Source organism: Fukomys damarensis, unplaced genomic scaffold (assembly GCF_012274545.1).
Source record: "Fukomys damarensis isolate Sample0158 unplaced genomic scaffold, DMR_v1.0_HiC HiC_scaffold_26, whole genome shotgun sequence".
NCBI classification, from domain to species: Eukaryota; Metazoa; Chordata; class Mammalia; order Rodentia; family Bathyergidae; genus Fukomys; species Fukomys damarensis.
The window spans coordinates 24058533-24071508 of record NW_022900938.1 but is presented as its reverse complement, the minus strand read 5'-3'; the positions used below and the strand labels follow the sequence as shown (position 1 = coordinate 24071508).

The following is a 12976-nucleotide window of genomic DNA, read 5'->3' as shown; positions in this document are numbered from 1 at the left end:
GCCCCGCGGCCTGATGGGAATTGTAGTCCGGGAAGAAGCCAGAGGGCACTATAAACTACATTTCCCGCTGAGTGGGTGGCTACGGCAGGCCACGAGGTACAGCTACAGCGCACTGTCTGCTCTTGGAGAGAGCGCCTGAGGACCAGGCCGGGAAGGGGTTGTTTGTTCTTCCCTTCTTTCCTGAGCTCAGGGAGGGCTGGCTCGGCTTTCTCTCGCCCCGCCGCCGGGAGTCCCTTTCCCGGATCCTGCATCAAAAATTCAGAGCTGGCGGCTACTGCTCCGTGGGAGTAAGGGGGGCGTCCCTCTTCAGCCCAGCCAACCCAGCGATTGTCTGCGCCTCCATGGGCCCGACCCGGAAGCCCAACGTGTGCAGCCAGCTGAGTCGCCGGGCGCTGGGCTTCTTCGCGCGTGACGCAGGCGTGGTGCAGAGGACAAACCTGGGCATCCTGCGGGCTCTGGTGTGCCAGGTGACCGCCCGCCGGCCGGGGACGGGACAAAAACAGCGGGGCGCCTGGGTTGGAATGCAGGATTTACCTGCTAGGACTCCCTTTGAGAGAGTCACAAGCGCCGGGGAGGGGATTAGCAAATAGTTGTTAATAGGGCCACCAGATGGTTTCAGTTTTAAGATCCTTATGCTTTTCTGCAGTCTTTTTTAAAGTTGGGCAATAATTGGTCCAAAACGTGCGGGCAGAGTGAGGAAGACATTAAATAATGTTTTAAAATAACGTACGTGAAATTACTTTGAAAGTGATCATTTTAACCATCCAGCGTACAATGAACAGGGTTATGAGCTCTTTCCTAAACCGAAATTCCTTGTGTCTTTCAGGAAAGTACTAAATTTAAAAATGTTTGGACAACTCATTCCAAATCACCTATAGCCTATGAGAGAGGAAGAATATATTTTGACAATTATCGGTGTTGTGTCAGCAGGTAACTTCTTAATGATAATTTTTATTGTCATTTACCTGACTGTTAATCTTACCTGTAATTTTTACAGAGCCACATGACTACATTAGTACTTAGTGAAAAAGAACAGTGGACAAAATGGATCTAAAATAAGACTAGTGAAATGCGTGTAATTTAAAAATCCCGTTAAATCTAAAGTTGCAGGTTGGACTTTGTAAAGTATTTCAAAGCAAAACAAAGTAGGCAAAATGATAGGTTGCTTAGAGAACTGTTTATGATACTTAAAAGATAATAGAGTCAAGTAAACTGGTTACCAAACAGATGTTGTTTTGGAGAACTATTTTTGTTTTCAGAGTACTCGCTTTTTTTGGAGGCGGGGTCTCACTGAGTAGTTCAGGCTGACCTCAAACCCACTCTGTAGCTCAGAATGGCATCAAACTTGTGATCCTCAAGCCTCATTCTCGCTCGTGCTGCAGTTGCAGGTGTGTGCCACCATGCCTGATCACTTGCCTTTTTTGAAGAGAATTTTTGAACCATTCAACAGTGAGACTGAAGGAAAAGCCATGGTGAACCCCCACAACACCAATTATTTAGATTAAAAAACTATCAAAATTTGCTATGCTTGTTTTATCACATTTCCACACTAAAGTTTATGTCTCTAAAAATTACAGGAATTTTTTTCATAAGATCTTTATTAGTATAAACGTATACTATACTGTTTACCCATTTAATATCCTGCTTATAATGCTTACATTCCCATCACCATGGTTAATTTTACAGCATTTTCATTGTTCCCGGTCATAATCCCAAAAGATACATCCTGAATTTTGAAATCACAAAAGATTAAACTCACAATCCTAAAATATTAAAATCTCAAGTATTTTAGTATTTTTAGTCTTTTTGGGGGGTATGGATAGATTTATTACTACTAATCATTATGTAATAATGTGACTATGATCCTGGTGTTCTCAGACAAGAGGAAACTCACACTACATGTTTCTGTGATAACTAAAAAGGACATATCATCAAAATAAAAGCTATAAAAATATATGCAACAAAAGTACACTTTATACAAGGAGAAATATGCCATAAGTTATAAGCACATGTATATCAAAGTAAAAGCTTAGAACTCCTATGTGATCTCTATTTTAATGTGAGATCTTTATAGGTATTTACTGGGAACATGAAAAAGAAAATATCTGTTACTCTACACCTTGTTTGAAATGGTAAAGAAACTATAAGAACATGTAGAGAAACCTTGTTTGAAGAACCTATCTTACAAAAGATAAAAATACATGTTTTAACTGTCATTTGTTTTACATAAAAGATGGGGTAGAAAGTATTGTAGTATCGAAGGCCAAAATCTTCAAAGGTAATTCTCATTTTTAAGTCTTATATAAAAGGGCTAGAAAGCCATATTCTGAGGAAGGGATTAGGGCATCTTTGGTTGTACACAACATCATTTATATCATGGATGGTGCTGGATACAGGAACAGAATATTCCCAATTCCTTCCCTCTGTCGATTCCTCCCATTGCTGTCATTCATATTACTTATCTTTATGTTAAAGTCAATGAATGCCATGTTGTGTTTTTATTTTGAGAAACTTCTTTAAGTCAATAAAGATTAAGAAAAACATTCTGTTTTACCTTCATTTATTCCTTCTCTAACCCTTTTCCATTCTTTGTGTAGAACTGATTTTCTGACATATCATTTTCTTCTCTTGGAAAAATTTTTAATATTTCTTGCAAGGCAGGTCTGTAGCCAGCATATTCCCTCAGCTTTATTTGTCTGAGAAATTTGTATTTTTTCCTTCACTTTTGAAAGATAGTTTTTTGGGGTACTAAAATTCGAAGTTGGTGGAGTTGTTCTTTTCTTGGAATTCTTTAGATATTTCACTCCATTCTCTGCTTGCTTGTATGATCTCTGAAAATAAAAGCCTGATGTAATTCTTATTCTTGTTCCTCTAATGGATAAGGTGATTTTTTTTTCCTCTTCCAGCTTCTTTTAAGATTTTTTTCTTTTTTATTTTCTTTTGCTTAAACGTGATAAATCTAGGCTCGTTAGGGGCCTAGTATTCTCAGCTGTACTGCCCCCAAAGTAGAACCCCCATTTCAACAATGGATCCTGGGTAGAAAAAGTGAGCCCCTTGTCTCTCTCTACTGCACTCACTCACCCAGGACTCAACTTCAGCCACAGAAAACTAGAGGCTAGATAAGCCTGCAGCCCCTTTCCCACTAAGTCCTCTAAACCAATCAGCCAGGAGAGGGAGCCTTGTGCTCTGTCTACAACAGACTGGAGTAGTTTCCATTTTCTAGGGCTGGGAGTATAGAGGAAGGAAGCATGCCTTGAATTTAAAAAGCACAGTCTCTTGCTATTCCCACAGAGCTCTAGTAGATTTTTCTTGAATAAATGTGTCTTCGTATGCTATATGTCCCCAGTGGTTGTCCTTTAATAATTTCTACCAGTTTTGCTGAAGAGTGTCCACAAAGCCTGTCATGCTGGAAGTAGAAATCAACATTTTCTTATACAATCATAATATCACACCTGCTACCATTTAATTTCAAGTTTGTAACTTCTCCAATTTGGAAGTACTTGATTTAATTTAGAACCAGATTTTGAAATGAGACTAAGTGGCATTGATTAATGTTCTAATGGTAAATAATATTGGAGTTCTTTAACATGCCACCCAATGTGTTTTACCCACAAGTTAGAATCACAGACAAGTCTGCTTTCATTCTTGTAAAATTCTGTCCAGTTTAAACCTTTCAGTTAGAAATATCAAAGGTGAATAAAATGTCACCTTGGAAACTTTCTCTTTTAACAGTAGTTTAATTTTAGAGTGCCTCAGTTAAATGAAAACACTTGAGATCACCTCAGTAGCAAACAGAGAAGTATAGTTAGGCACAGTGGCACATGCCTGCAGTCCTAGTCCCTAAGGAGGCTGCAGCAGGAGGAATCAAGTAGACCAACCCAAACCACATAACAAAATCTTGTCTCAAAGATAAATAAGACTGTTCATCAAAGGTACAGTGTTCAATATTGGTAGAAGTATAAAGGCTTTTTCAGCCTATCTAAAAGGTAATTTAGGAGTAAAAAAATTATAGTGTATTTCCTTAGCAATGAATTTTTATTCAAAAACGATACCATTTTTATCCAATTTTCATTTAAAATTTTTATTTCAAATATTGTTCATGAACAGTTTTTTAACTCAATGGAAATGAACGGAGCTATCCGTGATGAATGTTAAGGGGTTAAAAAAAGATAAAATATGATCCAGTTTTGGAAAACAAAGTATAGGTAGTTAATGTATGTAGAGAAAAACTAGAAGAAAATCTAAATGTTAATTTTTGGTAATTTTATAGTATAAACAAACATATTTTTCAGATTTTTTTCTATATGTATATATTACAAATTCTGTGACCAGAAATAAAAAAGATAATGTGCATAAGAAGAGGAAAGCAAATAGCTAATATATTGTGGTATTCTAAATCTCTATATGAAAAGGTATCTCAAACTTGAACAACTACTGCTTCCATTATCAATAATAATAATTTTTTTTCTCTTTTCCAGTGTTGCATCAGAGCCAAGAAAACTTTATGAAATGCCAAAATGTCCCAAGTCAGAAAAAATAGAGGATGCTTTATTATGGGAATGTCCAGTGGTGAGATTTGTTTTTAAAGCATTTTTAGCCTCGAAGTACTGGTTATTGTTAACACATAAAAGATTAAAAAGTCAGGATTATAGTAATTCCTGAATCTTTAGAGCAATCAAAAAGAGAACTTACCCTTGATTATCGTTTTTCCTCATTTTAAAAATCATTAGTATTAGTAATATTTTAAAATTAGAAGGCCAGTCGTGGTGGTGCACACCTGTAATCCCAGCACTCGGGAGGCTGAGGCATGAGGATCACTGTGAGTTCGAGACCAGCCTGGGCTACATAGTGAGTTCCAGGTCAGTCTCAACTATACAGTGAGACCCTGTTTCAAAAAACCAAAAAAATAAATAAATAAATAAATAAATAAAATAAAGTTAGATATAGTTTCTTTAAATCTGGAAAATTAGGAAATGTTAGAGACTGATTAAAATTTTTATAGCAATGTAATCTAGTTTATAATTTACATTGTGTTTAAGAGATTATTCCATTTACTATACTGAAATAATAAAGTAGAGCAACAGATATGTCAAATAGATAATTGAAAATGAATTCTTAACAAGTTTCCTCCATGAAAATTTTAAGATAAAAATATATTTGATAACAAGATACATTCATTCCAGACCAACATTACTCTGATAGTATTTTTCAGACCCACTGTTTTCCTGGGATGTTAAAGGTAGATAAATGCCAGAGGAGTTGAGAGAAATTGGACTGTGGAAAAATAAGTATGGAACATTCTGAGTATAAAAGATTAAACAAGTTTGTTTATAAAATTACTTCTCAGAGCCTTTAATAATAATACTAATGTACATAATGATTATGAATCATTTTCCCAGACTTTTGATAGAACTTCCTTTTTGAGGACTATTTCTAAATCAGTTTTCCATGTCATCACTGTTCTGAGGAATGCACTTAGGAAGTACTACAAGAAATTAAGCCGGTCTTTAAATCTCGTTGGTTGGTTCCTAGGAAAAACAGAACCCCCGGTAGATAAACAATATTTAACCTAAAATAATGCTTGAAGGATAGGCTATATTCTGAATTTTCTGTTAAAATGCATTTTTGTTTTGGTTTTTTATTTTTGATTAGGCTGATTTTACAGTGTAATTTTATGGAACTGCTGATTTCTTTTTCATTGGATTCTTCCCTGTCCATAGAGATCTCCTTTTTAAACATTAGAAAGCTTGGAATTTCCATTTTCTACTTCAACTTCATGTTTTGAAGGTATAAATAACTGTTGTGCTGCCAGCAATTTAAAGCTTTTTAATCCATTTCTATGAGGGTTGGGGGTGGGGTGGAAAATGACAAATTTCTTACTTGAGAATTTTGAATACACCACTACAAAACAGAAAATTTTAGAGCAGTATTGTCACATCAAAGCAATTCTGCAAAAATAAAATTTGTAGTAACCTAATTCTATTCACACTTCTTTAACATTTAGACATTTTGTTCTCATTTGCGTTGAAGCAAGATTTTCCATTAAGAAGCATATTGTATTGTTGTTAATATACCAGTGTGAAATTACTTTTAAATTAATGCCCTTTTTCAAAACAATATGTGAAATATTGTGAACATGTGAAAGACAACTTTTAGTTTAGGAAGTTAATTCAATTCTGTTTTTCTAATAAACAAGTTATAAATGATGTATTTTTTAAAACATTTAAATTTCCATGAAATATAATTACATAAGACCTTGTAGAATAAAAGTATTTATATTTTTATGAATTAGTTAAGACTTCTGGTAGAAAAGTTAAAAATATCACCAAGAAGCAAACAAAAATCAAACTTCTTTAAAAAAAAAAAAAAGCAAACTTCTTTCTATTTCTAAGAGAAGACACCTCTTTAGGAGCATATGTAAAATAACTGTACCCTCATTCTTTTCTGTTCACTTTTTGGTCTAAGCAAATACTAAATTATTTTCAACCTCAATCTTTTGTGTGTGTGTGTGTGTGTGTGTGTGGCCCTTGTTTTGGGGGGGGAATTGTTTGATTTTGGATGTTTTTGAGATAGGGTCTCTCTGGGTAGCCCAGGCTAACCTCAAACTCACTATCTATCCCAGGCTGACCTCAAACTCATGGTCCTCCTGCATCAGCCTCCTGAGTGCTGGGATTCCAAGTATACACCACCACACCAAGCTCATCAGTTTCTCTATTCTTAATTTTACTCTTACAACTGCCTCTGATTCCACAATTCAAAGCAGACTCTTGGGCTTCTCTTCCTATTCCTATATTATACTTCTACCTTGTGGTAGCGCCTGGATGACAGGAGTGCCCACACAGCTGTCATCTCCCTCTCCTGCTACTCAGTGATAACAGGTCATCTTTACATCTAGGTTCATCTTCTACCCTTTTTAGCTGTTTTCATTCTGGATTGTAGCTTCACATTTGAGGTTGGAATAGATGCACATTGAACAATGGGGTAATTTGTATTTTGCTACATTGACTTCCATTTAGAGGAAAACAGCCCTGTAGTAAGGAAAAAAAGGAGATAATATGAATTTCTATTCTATCATAAGATTTTTTTCTTTAGGTAAGAGGGCTTGAACCCAGGGCTGTCACCCTGAGCTACATCCCATCCATGTTTTATTTTGAGGCAGTGTCTTGCTAAGTTGCCCAGGCTAGGCCTAAACTTGCAATCCTGCCTGAGCAGCCTCCCAAGAGTGCTGGTTAATAGCTATACTATTATACATGATTTTTAAGTGCAACACAGTGCTGTGTTGTTATCACAGCAGCAACATCTATACTCCTACTTCTGTTATTATTGGCAAACCTTTGTTGAATATGTAGTAAATAAGAAGTTGTTTCAGGCACTGTTTTAAATGCCTTATGTGAAGAAACTCAGTAAGATAATGATGAAAATAATAACCCAGAATCTTTTTTTTAATTCTCTATATGTGTGTTTAAATTTCTTCTTCTGTGAGCAAGGTGTGGTGGCGCATGCCTGTAATTTAGCCCTTGGGAGACTGAAGCAGAAAGACCCCTGTGAGTTCAAGAGCAGCTTGGGCTGCATAGTGAATACAAGGCCAGCCTGAACTACATAGCAAGACCTTTTAAAAACTAAAAAAAATAAATAAATTATAAATTTCTTCTTTTGTTTACTTATTTGGCTAGCTTTAATTAAACAGCAGTTTTCTTGGACATTGGTTACTGCGTATTGTTCTTGGCCAAATGCTTCATTTTTATACCTCATTTTGGTTTTTTTTTTAGGGAGATGTTCTTTCCAATCCATCAGATTATAAATCCTCACTCATAGCTCTGACTGCTCATAATTGGCTACTTCGTATATCAGCAACTACAGGAAAAATTCTTGAAAAAATATATCTCGCCTCTTATTGCAAATTCAGGTATTAACTGTGGGTTTATTATTTCAAACTTTGGTATAAGACTTTAAGGCTTGTAGGTCAGGAAATTTTAAACCCCCTGCCCCAGTTTTCCAGTGCTTAGCCTGATCTTAATTTTATAAATCTATTCTTCTTTCCTTGTGACTATATTTGAGTATTTGAAGACGTTTCTGTCTTTTTGCTTTGATAACTAGTAAGTCTCTGACCTGTACATAGTAGTAGGCATACATTAAAAAAAATTTTTTTAATACCCTGTGTTACCCTTCTACAAATAGATTTTTTGGGGGGTGTTTTGTTTTGTTTTGTTTTTTTGGACCTGGGGATTGAATTTATGCTTGCCAGGCAGTTGTGGTGCCACTGAGTTAAATCCCCTACAGATAGTATTTTCTGTGCAGAGTGAACGTTACGGTAGGATTTCCTGTAGCCTAGTCTGTGTTAGTTAAATTATCTGCTTACTAGAATTCAAGAACTATTTTAATAACTATTGGTTTTATCAGTTATATATACATTTTTGGAGTGAATGTGTGTATGCAATTTGTGAAAGTATTATTTTAATACTTTCATCACTTTCATTTTAAAGTGGAAATTTTTTTCCTAAATTTTGAATACTCTTAGATCAAAAAAAAATTATCTATCAACATTCTAGAAGGGTTAAAATTATTTAATTCCTTTATCAATTTATTAAAAATAGATCACTTTTATAATGTGAGTAAAAAACTTTATAATATCTTGATTTGAAGAGGAAATTGACCCAAATCATTACACTTTTCCACTTTATTTTAAAAGGTACCTGAGTTGGGACACTCCTCAAGAAGTCATCACAATCAAGTCAGCTCAAAACAAATGCTCAGTACTGGCACGTCAGGTAGATATCTTTATCTTTTATTTTATTTTATTTGGGAGGTACCTATTTGGCTATCTTTAATTAAATTTAGCAAACTTAGCAATTTTCTTTGGACGTTGATTGCTGCCTATTGTTAATGGCCAAATGTTTCATTTTTATACCTCTTTTTATACCTCACCTTGCACCACTGAGCTAAATCCCTGGCCCAGGTAGACATCTTTAAACATTCAGTAAACTAAGAATTTGTTTCTTTAGGAACTGGTCAGTAAATTTGTTATGAAAGAACTGATCTTCTTTGATTTCTGAAGCATTCTATTATGGTTGGTAGATAAATTATTTTTTCTGAAGAATGTTACTAAAATGGATTCTCCGTACGCCTCCAAAATACGATAACATGTATTTGTTTCCTCTTGGCAGAATATCATCTTTACCCTGAACTATAGTTTTGTTTTTTTTTTTGTACTGGAAATTGTACTCAGATCCTTGTGCTTGCAAGGCAGGTGGCAGAACCACTGAGCTAAATCCCTGGCCTGAACTATAACTTTTTCTCACTACTGTCTTGATTATAAAACAGCCAAACACTATTCTGAGTGCTCTTGTGCATTAACTCATTTTATCCTCAGCATAAACCTTTGAGTATCATTGCCCCATTTCACAGATAGCAAGTCTGAGACCTCAAGAGGTTAAATATCTTACCCAAAGTCACAATTCTGGTAAGTGGTAGAACTTAGACTCAGGACAATCTAACTCTAGAGACCCTATTCTTACATGTTTATACTAGGCTGCTCCTTCTCTGAAGTCCTGTAACTGATTGGCCAGTAAAGTTTATATAAGACTTCAGGGTAACTTTTAATAAATTAAGTAGTTCCTTTGATTTTACCTTATTTAAATAATCACACTCAGCATTCTCTTGTCAACCTTCCATCTCTGGCTGCTTGCACTTGCTTTTTATGATGGTTATGAGGAAATATTTTTCTACTCTTTTCCTATATTCTGCCTAGACACATTATTCATGCCTTTGATTGGAATCTGCTCAACCATTTCTTGATTTATTGAATATGCCAGCCTAAGAAAAAGATCACTGTCTCTCACAAATATTTTTCTCCTTATGCTCTCACTTTGTTGCCATCTTTGCTTTGGTAAAGAAAAAAATAATAGCAGTGAAATAGTAAGAAATAGTTACTATAGCAGTGAAATAGTAGCAAAACATTTTATAAGAATTCCACAAATATCTTGTCTGTCTTTTTAAGAAATTAAATTCGCGAAGAGCAAAAGAGCAAATAAGTCTAATTTTACATAGTACACATCTGCTAAGATATTTCATTTACCATCTTCTGATTATGTTAATGTCTTTTCACTATCTTTTAATTTTAGACTGTTTTCTCACAGCCTTTAGCCAACAACTAATAGCTCTTATCAGGAGATATATAGTATTTTTCCTTTCAGTTTTAGGAACTTGGAAGGAGTCTGATTTGAACCTTGAATAGCTTTTGTTAGAAGGTCCCTTTCAAAGGGAGAATCCTAAGGATTTCAAACATTGTAGTCTATTTTTTTGTTTGTGGTTTGTTTCTTTTCTAACTTAGTTTTGGCAGGTTTTATTGGTGATCTTGGTGCCCCAGGCAGACCCCTTTATCTATCACAAATTTAAGAAATTGTCTTGAAGCCTGTTCTGAGAAAATACAGCAGATTTGGGCGGGGGGTACTGGGATCAAACTCAGGTCCTTGTGCTTATGAAGCAGGCACTGGAACCACTAAGCTAAAGCCCTGACCCAGCAGATTATTTTAAATTTCATAGTGGGAATAAATTGAGTAGAACTTGTTCTTCAAAGTAAGGGAGCTTTTCTCTTCAAGCAGAAAAATTGCTCAAGATTTTACTTTTTTTTTTCATTTCACACAGATGTATCAGTGTCAACATTACTTTCAGTGATAATGACCATGACAGCTACATGTGTTTTAATTAGCCTCTATTATTAGTACTCCAATTTACAATATTAATGCACAGTATTTTGTTGCTAAAAAATTCTTACTATTCTCTTATAAAATTTTGTTTTTATTTTTTGTTCTTTTTTTTTTTTTTTTTTTTTTTTTTTTTTTTTTTTTTTTGGAGACAGGATCTTGCTATGTGATTCAGGTTGGCCTTGAACTCACTATGTAGCCTAGGCTGGCCTTGAACTCACAGCAGTCTTTCTGCCTTAGCCTCCTGAGTGCTGGGATGACAGGTGTGCACCACTATGCCCGGCTATGTTTTCTTTTAGACTTTTGTGTGCATGTATATGTGTGTTTATCTGAATACTGTAGCTGAAGATTTAATGAGCATATTTTAAATATATTTGCCTTCCGTTTTAGGTGACTGTTCAATCTCAGTCAATAGATGTTTTCAGTTTGTGAAAACTTCTGTATAACCACATCCCAGGACAGATGATCTTTTCAACTCATAAAACAGTGTGTCTAAAGGTACTCTGGAGAACTGCCTGTAATATTGGTCTTTCTTTTTAGGCAGGCATTCAGCAGACAGTTTTGTTATACCTTGCAGTGTTCCAAGTTCTGCCTTTTTCACTTGTAGGGATTGTAGAGATCAACAAAAGGGTAAGGACTTATTTCTCACTTAATTGCAGTATTAATTTTATTGACAATAAGATTACTGTCATTATTTAATTATTTATTAGATATTTTGATTGGAAATGTTCCCATGACTTGGTTTGTTTCATATCAAACTACATGATAACATTTGACTTGAGAGGAAAGCCCCTTATCTCTTCTTTTTTCTGCATGTTTTTATGCCTCTCAGATGGATGATGTTGGAAATCTGTGTTCATTAATAAACTACTGCTTTATAAAACTATGAAATGAATAAGGTAGTTTTTTCAAGGGAAATATTTTCAGAGCTTATTACAATGATCTGTAAGCTGCAAAACATTTTAATGGCAAGGTATAGGTCTAAAATTTGCTTTATGGTATATAAACAAGGCTAATAATTCTGTAAATTTTCTCCATCATTTGGCTTTGGATTTTATTGTTGTTAGTGTTTTTCTTGATTTGTGGAGTAATTGCATGGGAGAAAAGGTGACACATTTCAGTTGAGTAGAAGAGTCACTGGGGCTGGCGATATAGCTCAATGTGGTACAACACTTGTCTAGAATGTGCAAGGTCCAGGTTTCAATCTTGAGCACCAAAAGAAGAAGCAATAGACTTCTACTTTCTTATGGGAAAATGATTATTTATTGGACTCTTCTAGACTTTAAATACCTAAAGTGTTTTAGAGGATAAGATCTTGAGGTTCTACTAGTACTCACTAGTAATAAGATGATTGAATTTAAACATTTTAATATTATATCAGTGTAATACACTAAATAATATATATTCATTTTATAGCAAGCACTTTGAGCATTTTATATTATAATAATTAAGAAGTTAAGAGATACTCAAATTCTGAAAATAGTAAGTGAAAGAGCTAGAATTTGAACCTAGATTCTGCCCAAAAATACAAATCACATTTTAAAATAGTTTGGCTACTTTATTATAGCATTCATTGTTTTGAAATGTTTGAATTACACAACTCTTCCTTTCAAAATGTGGAATAAGGATCAGTGAATTAAAAAATCATGAGCTAGTCAACATCAAAGCCAACTGTAATTATCTTTCAAAGAAATGGCAAAAAAGCACAACTTATAATTTAATCGTTCTCTTTGTGCTTGTGGATTAGATAATTGTGAATATACATTACAGTCTACAATAGGAATGAACACTTAGCAAAGTCATAAATTGTTCCTGTTTGTTTTTATGTATTCACAGTAATCATTTGAAGGATTTGGTTTTGATTATAGTTGGTATGATTGAGATTAAAGCACATTTTGCACTTACTATGCATAATAAGACTACCCAGGAGCCAAGTTCCTGGGTAGTATTATGGACTTAAGACATTTATTGAGACTGTAAATCTTCACTAAGCTTTCTTGAGTAGAAATAAAAACATTTTCATTTTATGTCCACTGTCTTTCATTGTTATAAATATTTGCCTATATTGACTTTTGTTACTTATTCATATAGGTATAGAATAATGTTATTTATCTAAACTATGTGTAGAATCATGCATTCAGTGTATAGAATAGAAACTTTAAAGAACAATGAGCCCAAACCTTACCCAAGGCCAACAAGGCTAAATGTCTCTCTAGATGTTTGATCTTCAGCATGTCTTTTTTTATATGGCTAAAAAAAAAGCAGTATTTCTT

General features: G+C 34.6%; 1 protein-coding gene across 4 annotated transcripts in view; it reads left to right on the top strand.

The window, feature by feature from the left end:
- Nucleotides 1–27: 27 nt before the first annotated feature.
- Dcaf17 (DDB1 and CUL4 associated factor 17) overlaps nucleotides 28–12976 on the top strand; it is a 31356-nt gene continuing 18407 nt past the window's right edge. Inside the window, exons 1-6 of one of the 4 annotated variants that reach the window (XM_010606979.2) lie at nucleotides 28–467; nucleotides 827–930; nucleotides 4479–4569; nucleotides 7770–7906; nucleotides 8690–8768; nucleotides 11244–11333. In XM_010606979.2, the coding sequence (XP_010605281.1) occupies nucleotides 342–467; nucleotides 827–930; nucleotides 4479–4569; nucleotides 7770–7906; nucleotides 8690–8768; nucleotides 11244–11333 (627 nt within the window). In that variant the 5' untranslated portion in view covers nucleotides 28–341. The remainder of the gene's footprint in view (nucleotides 468–826; nucleotides 931–4478; nucleotides 4570–7769; nucleotides 7907–8689; nucleotides 8769–11243; nucleotides 11334–12976) is intronic. The other 3 variants (XM_010606978.3, XM_010606975.3, XM_019204983.2) reach the window with 3 other exon arrangements.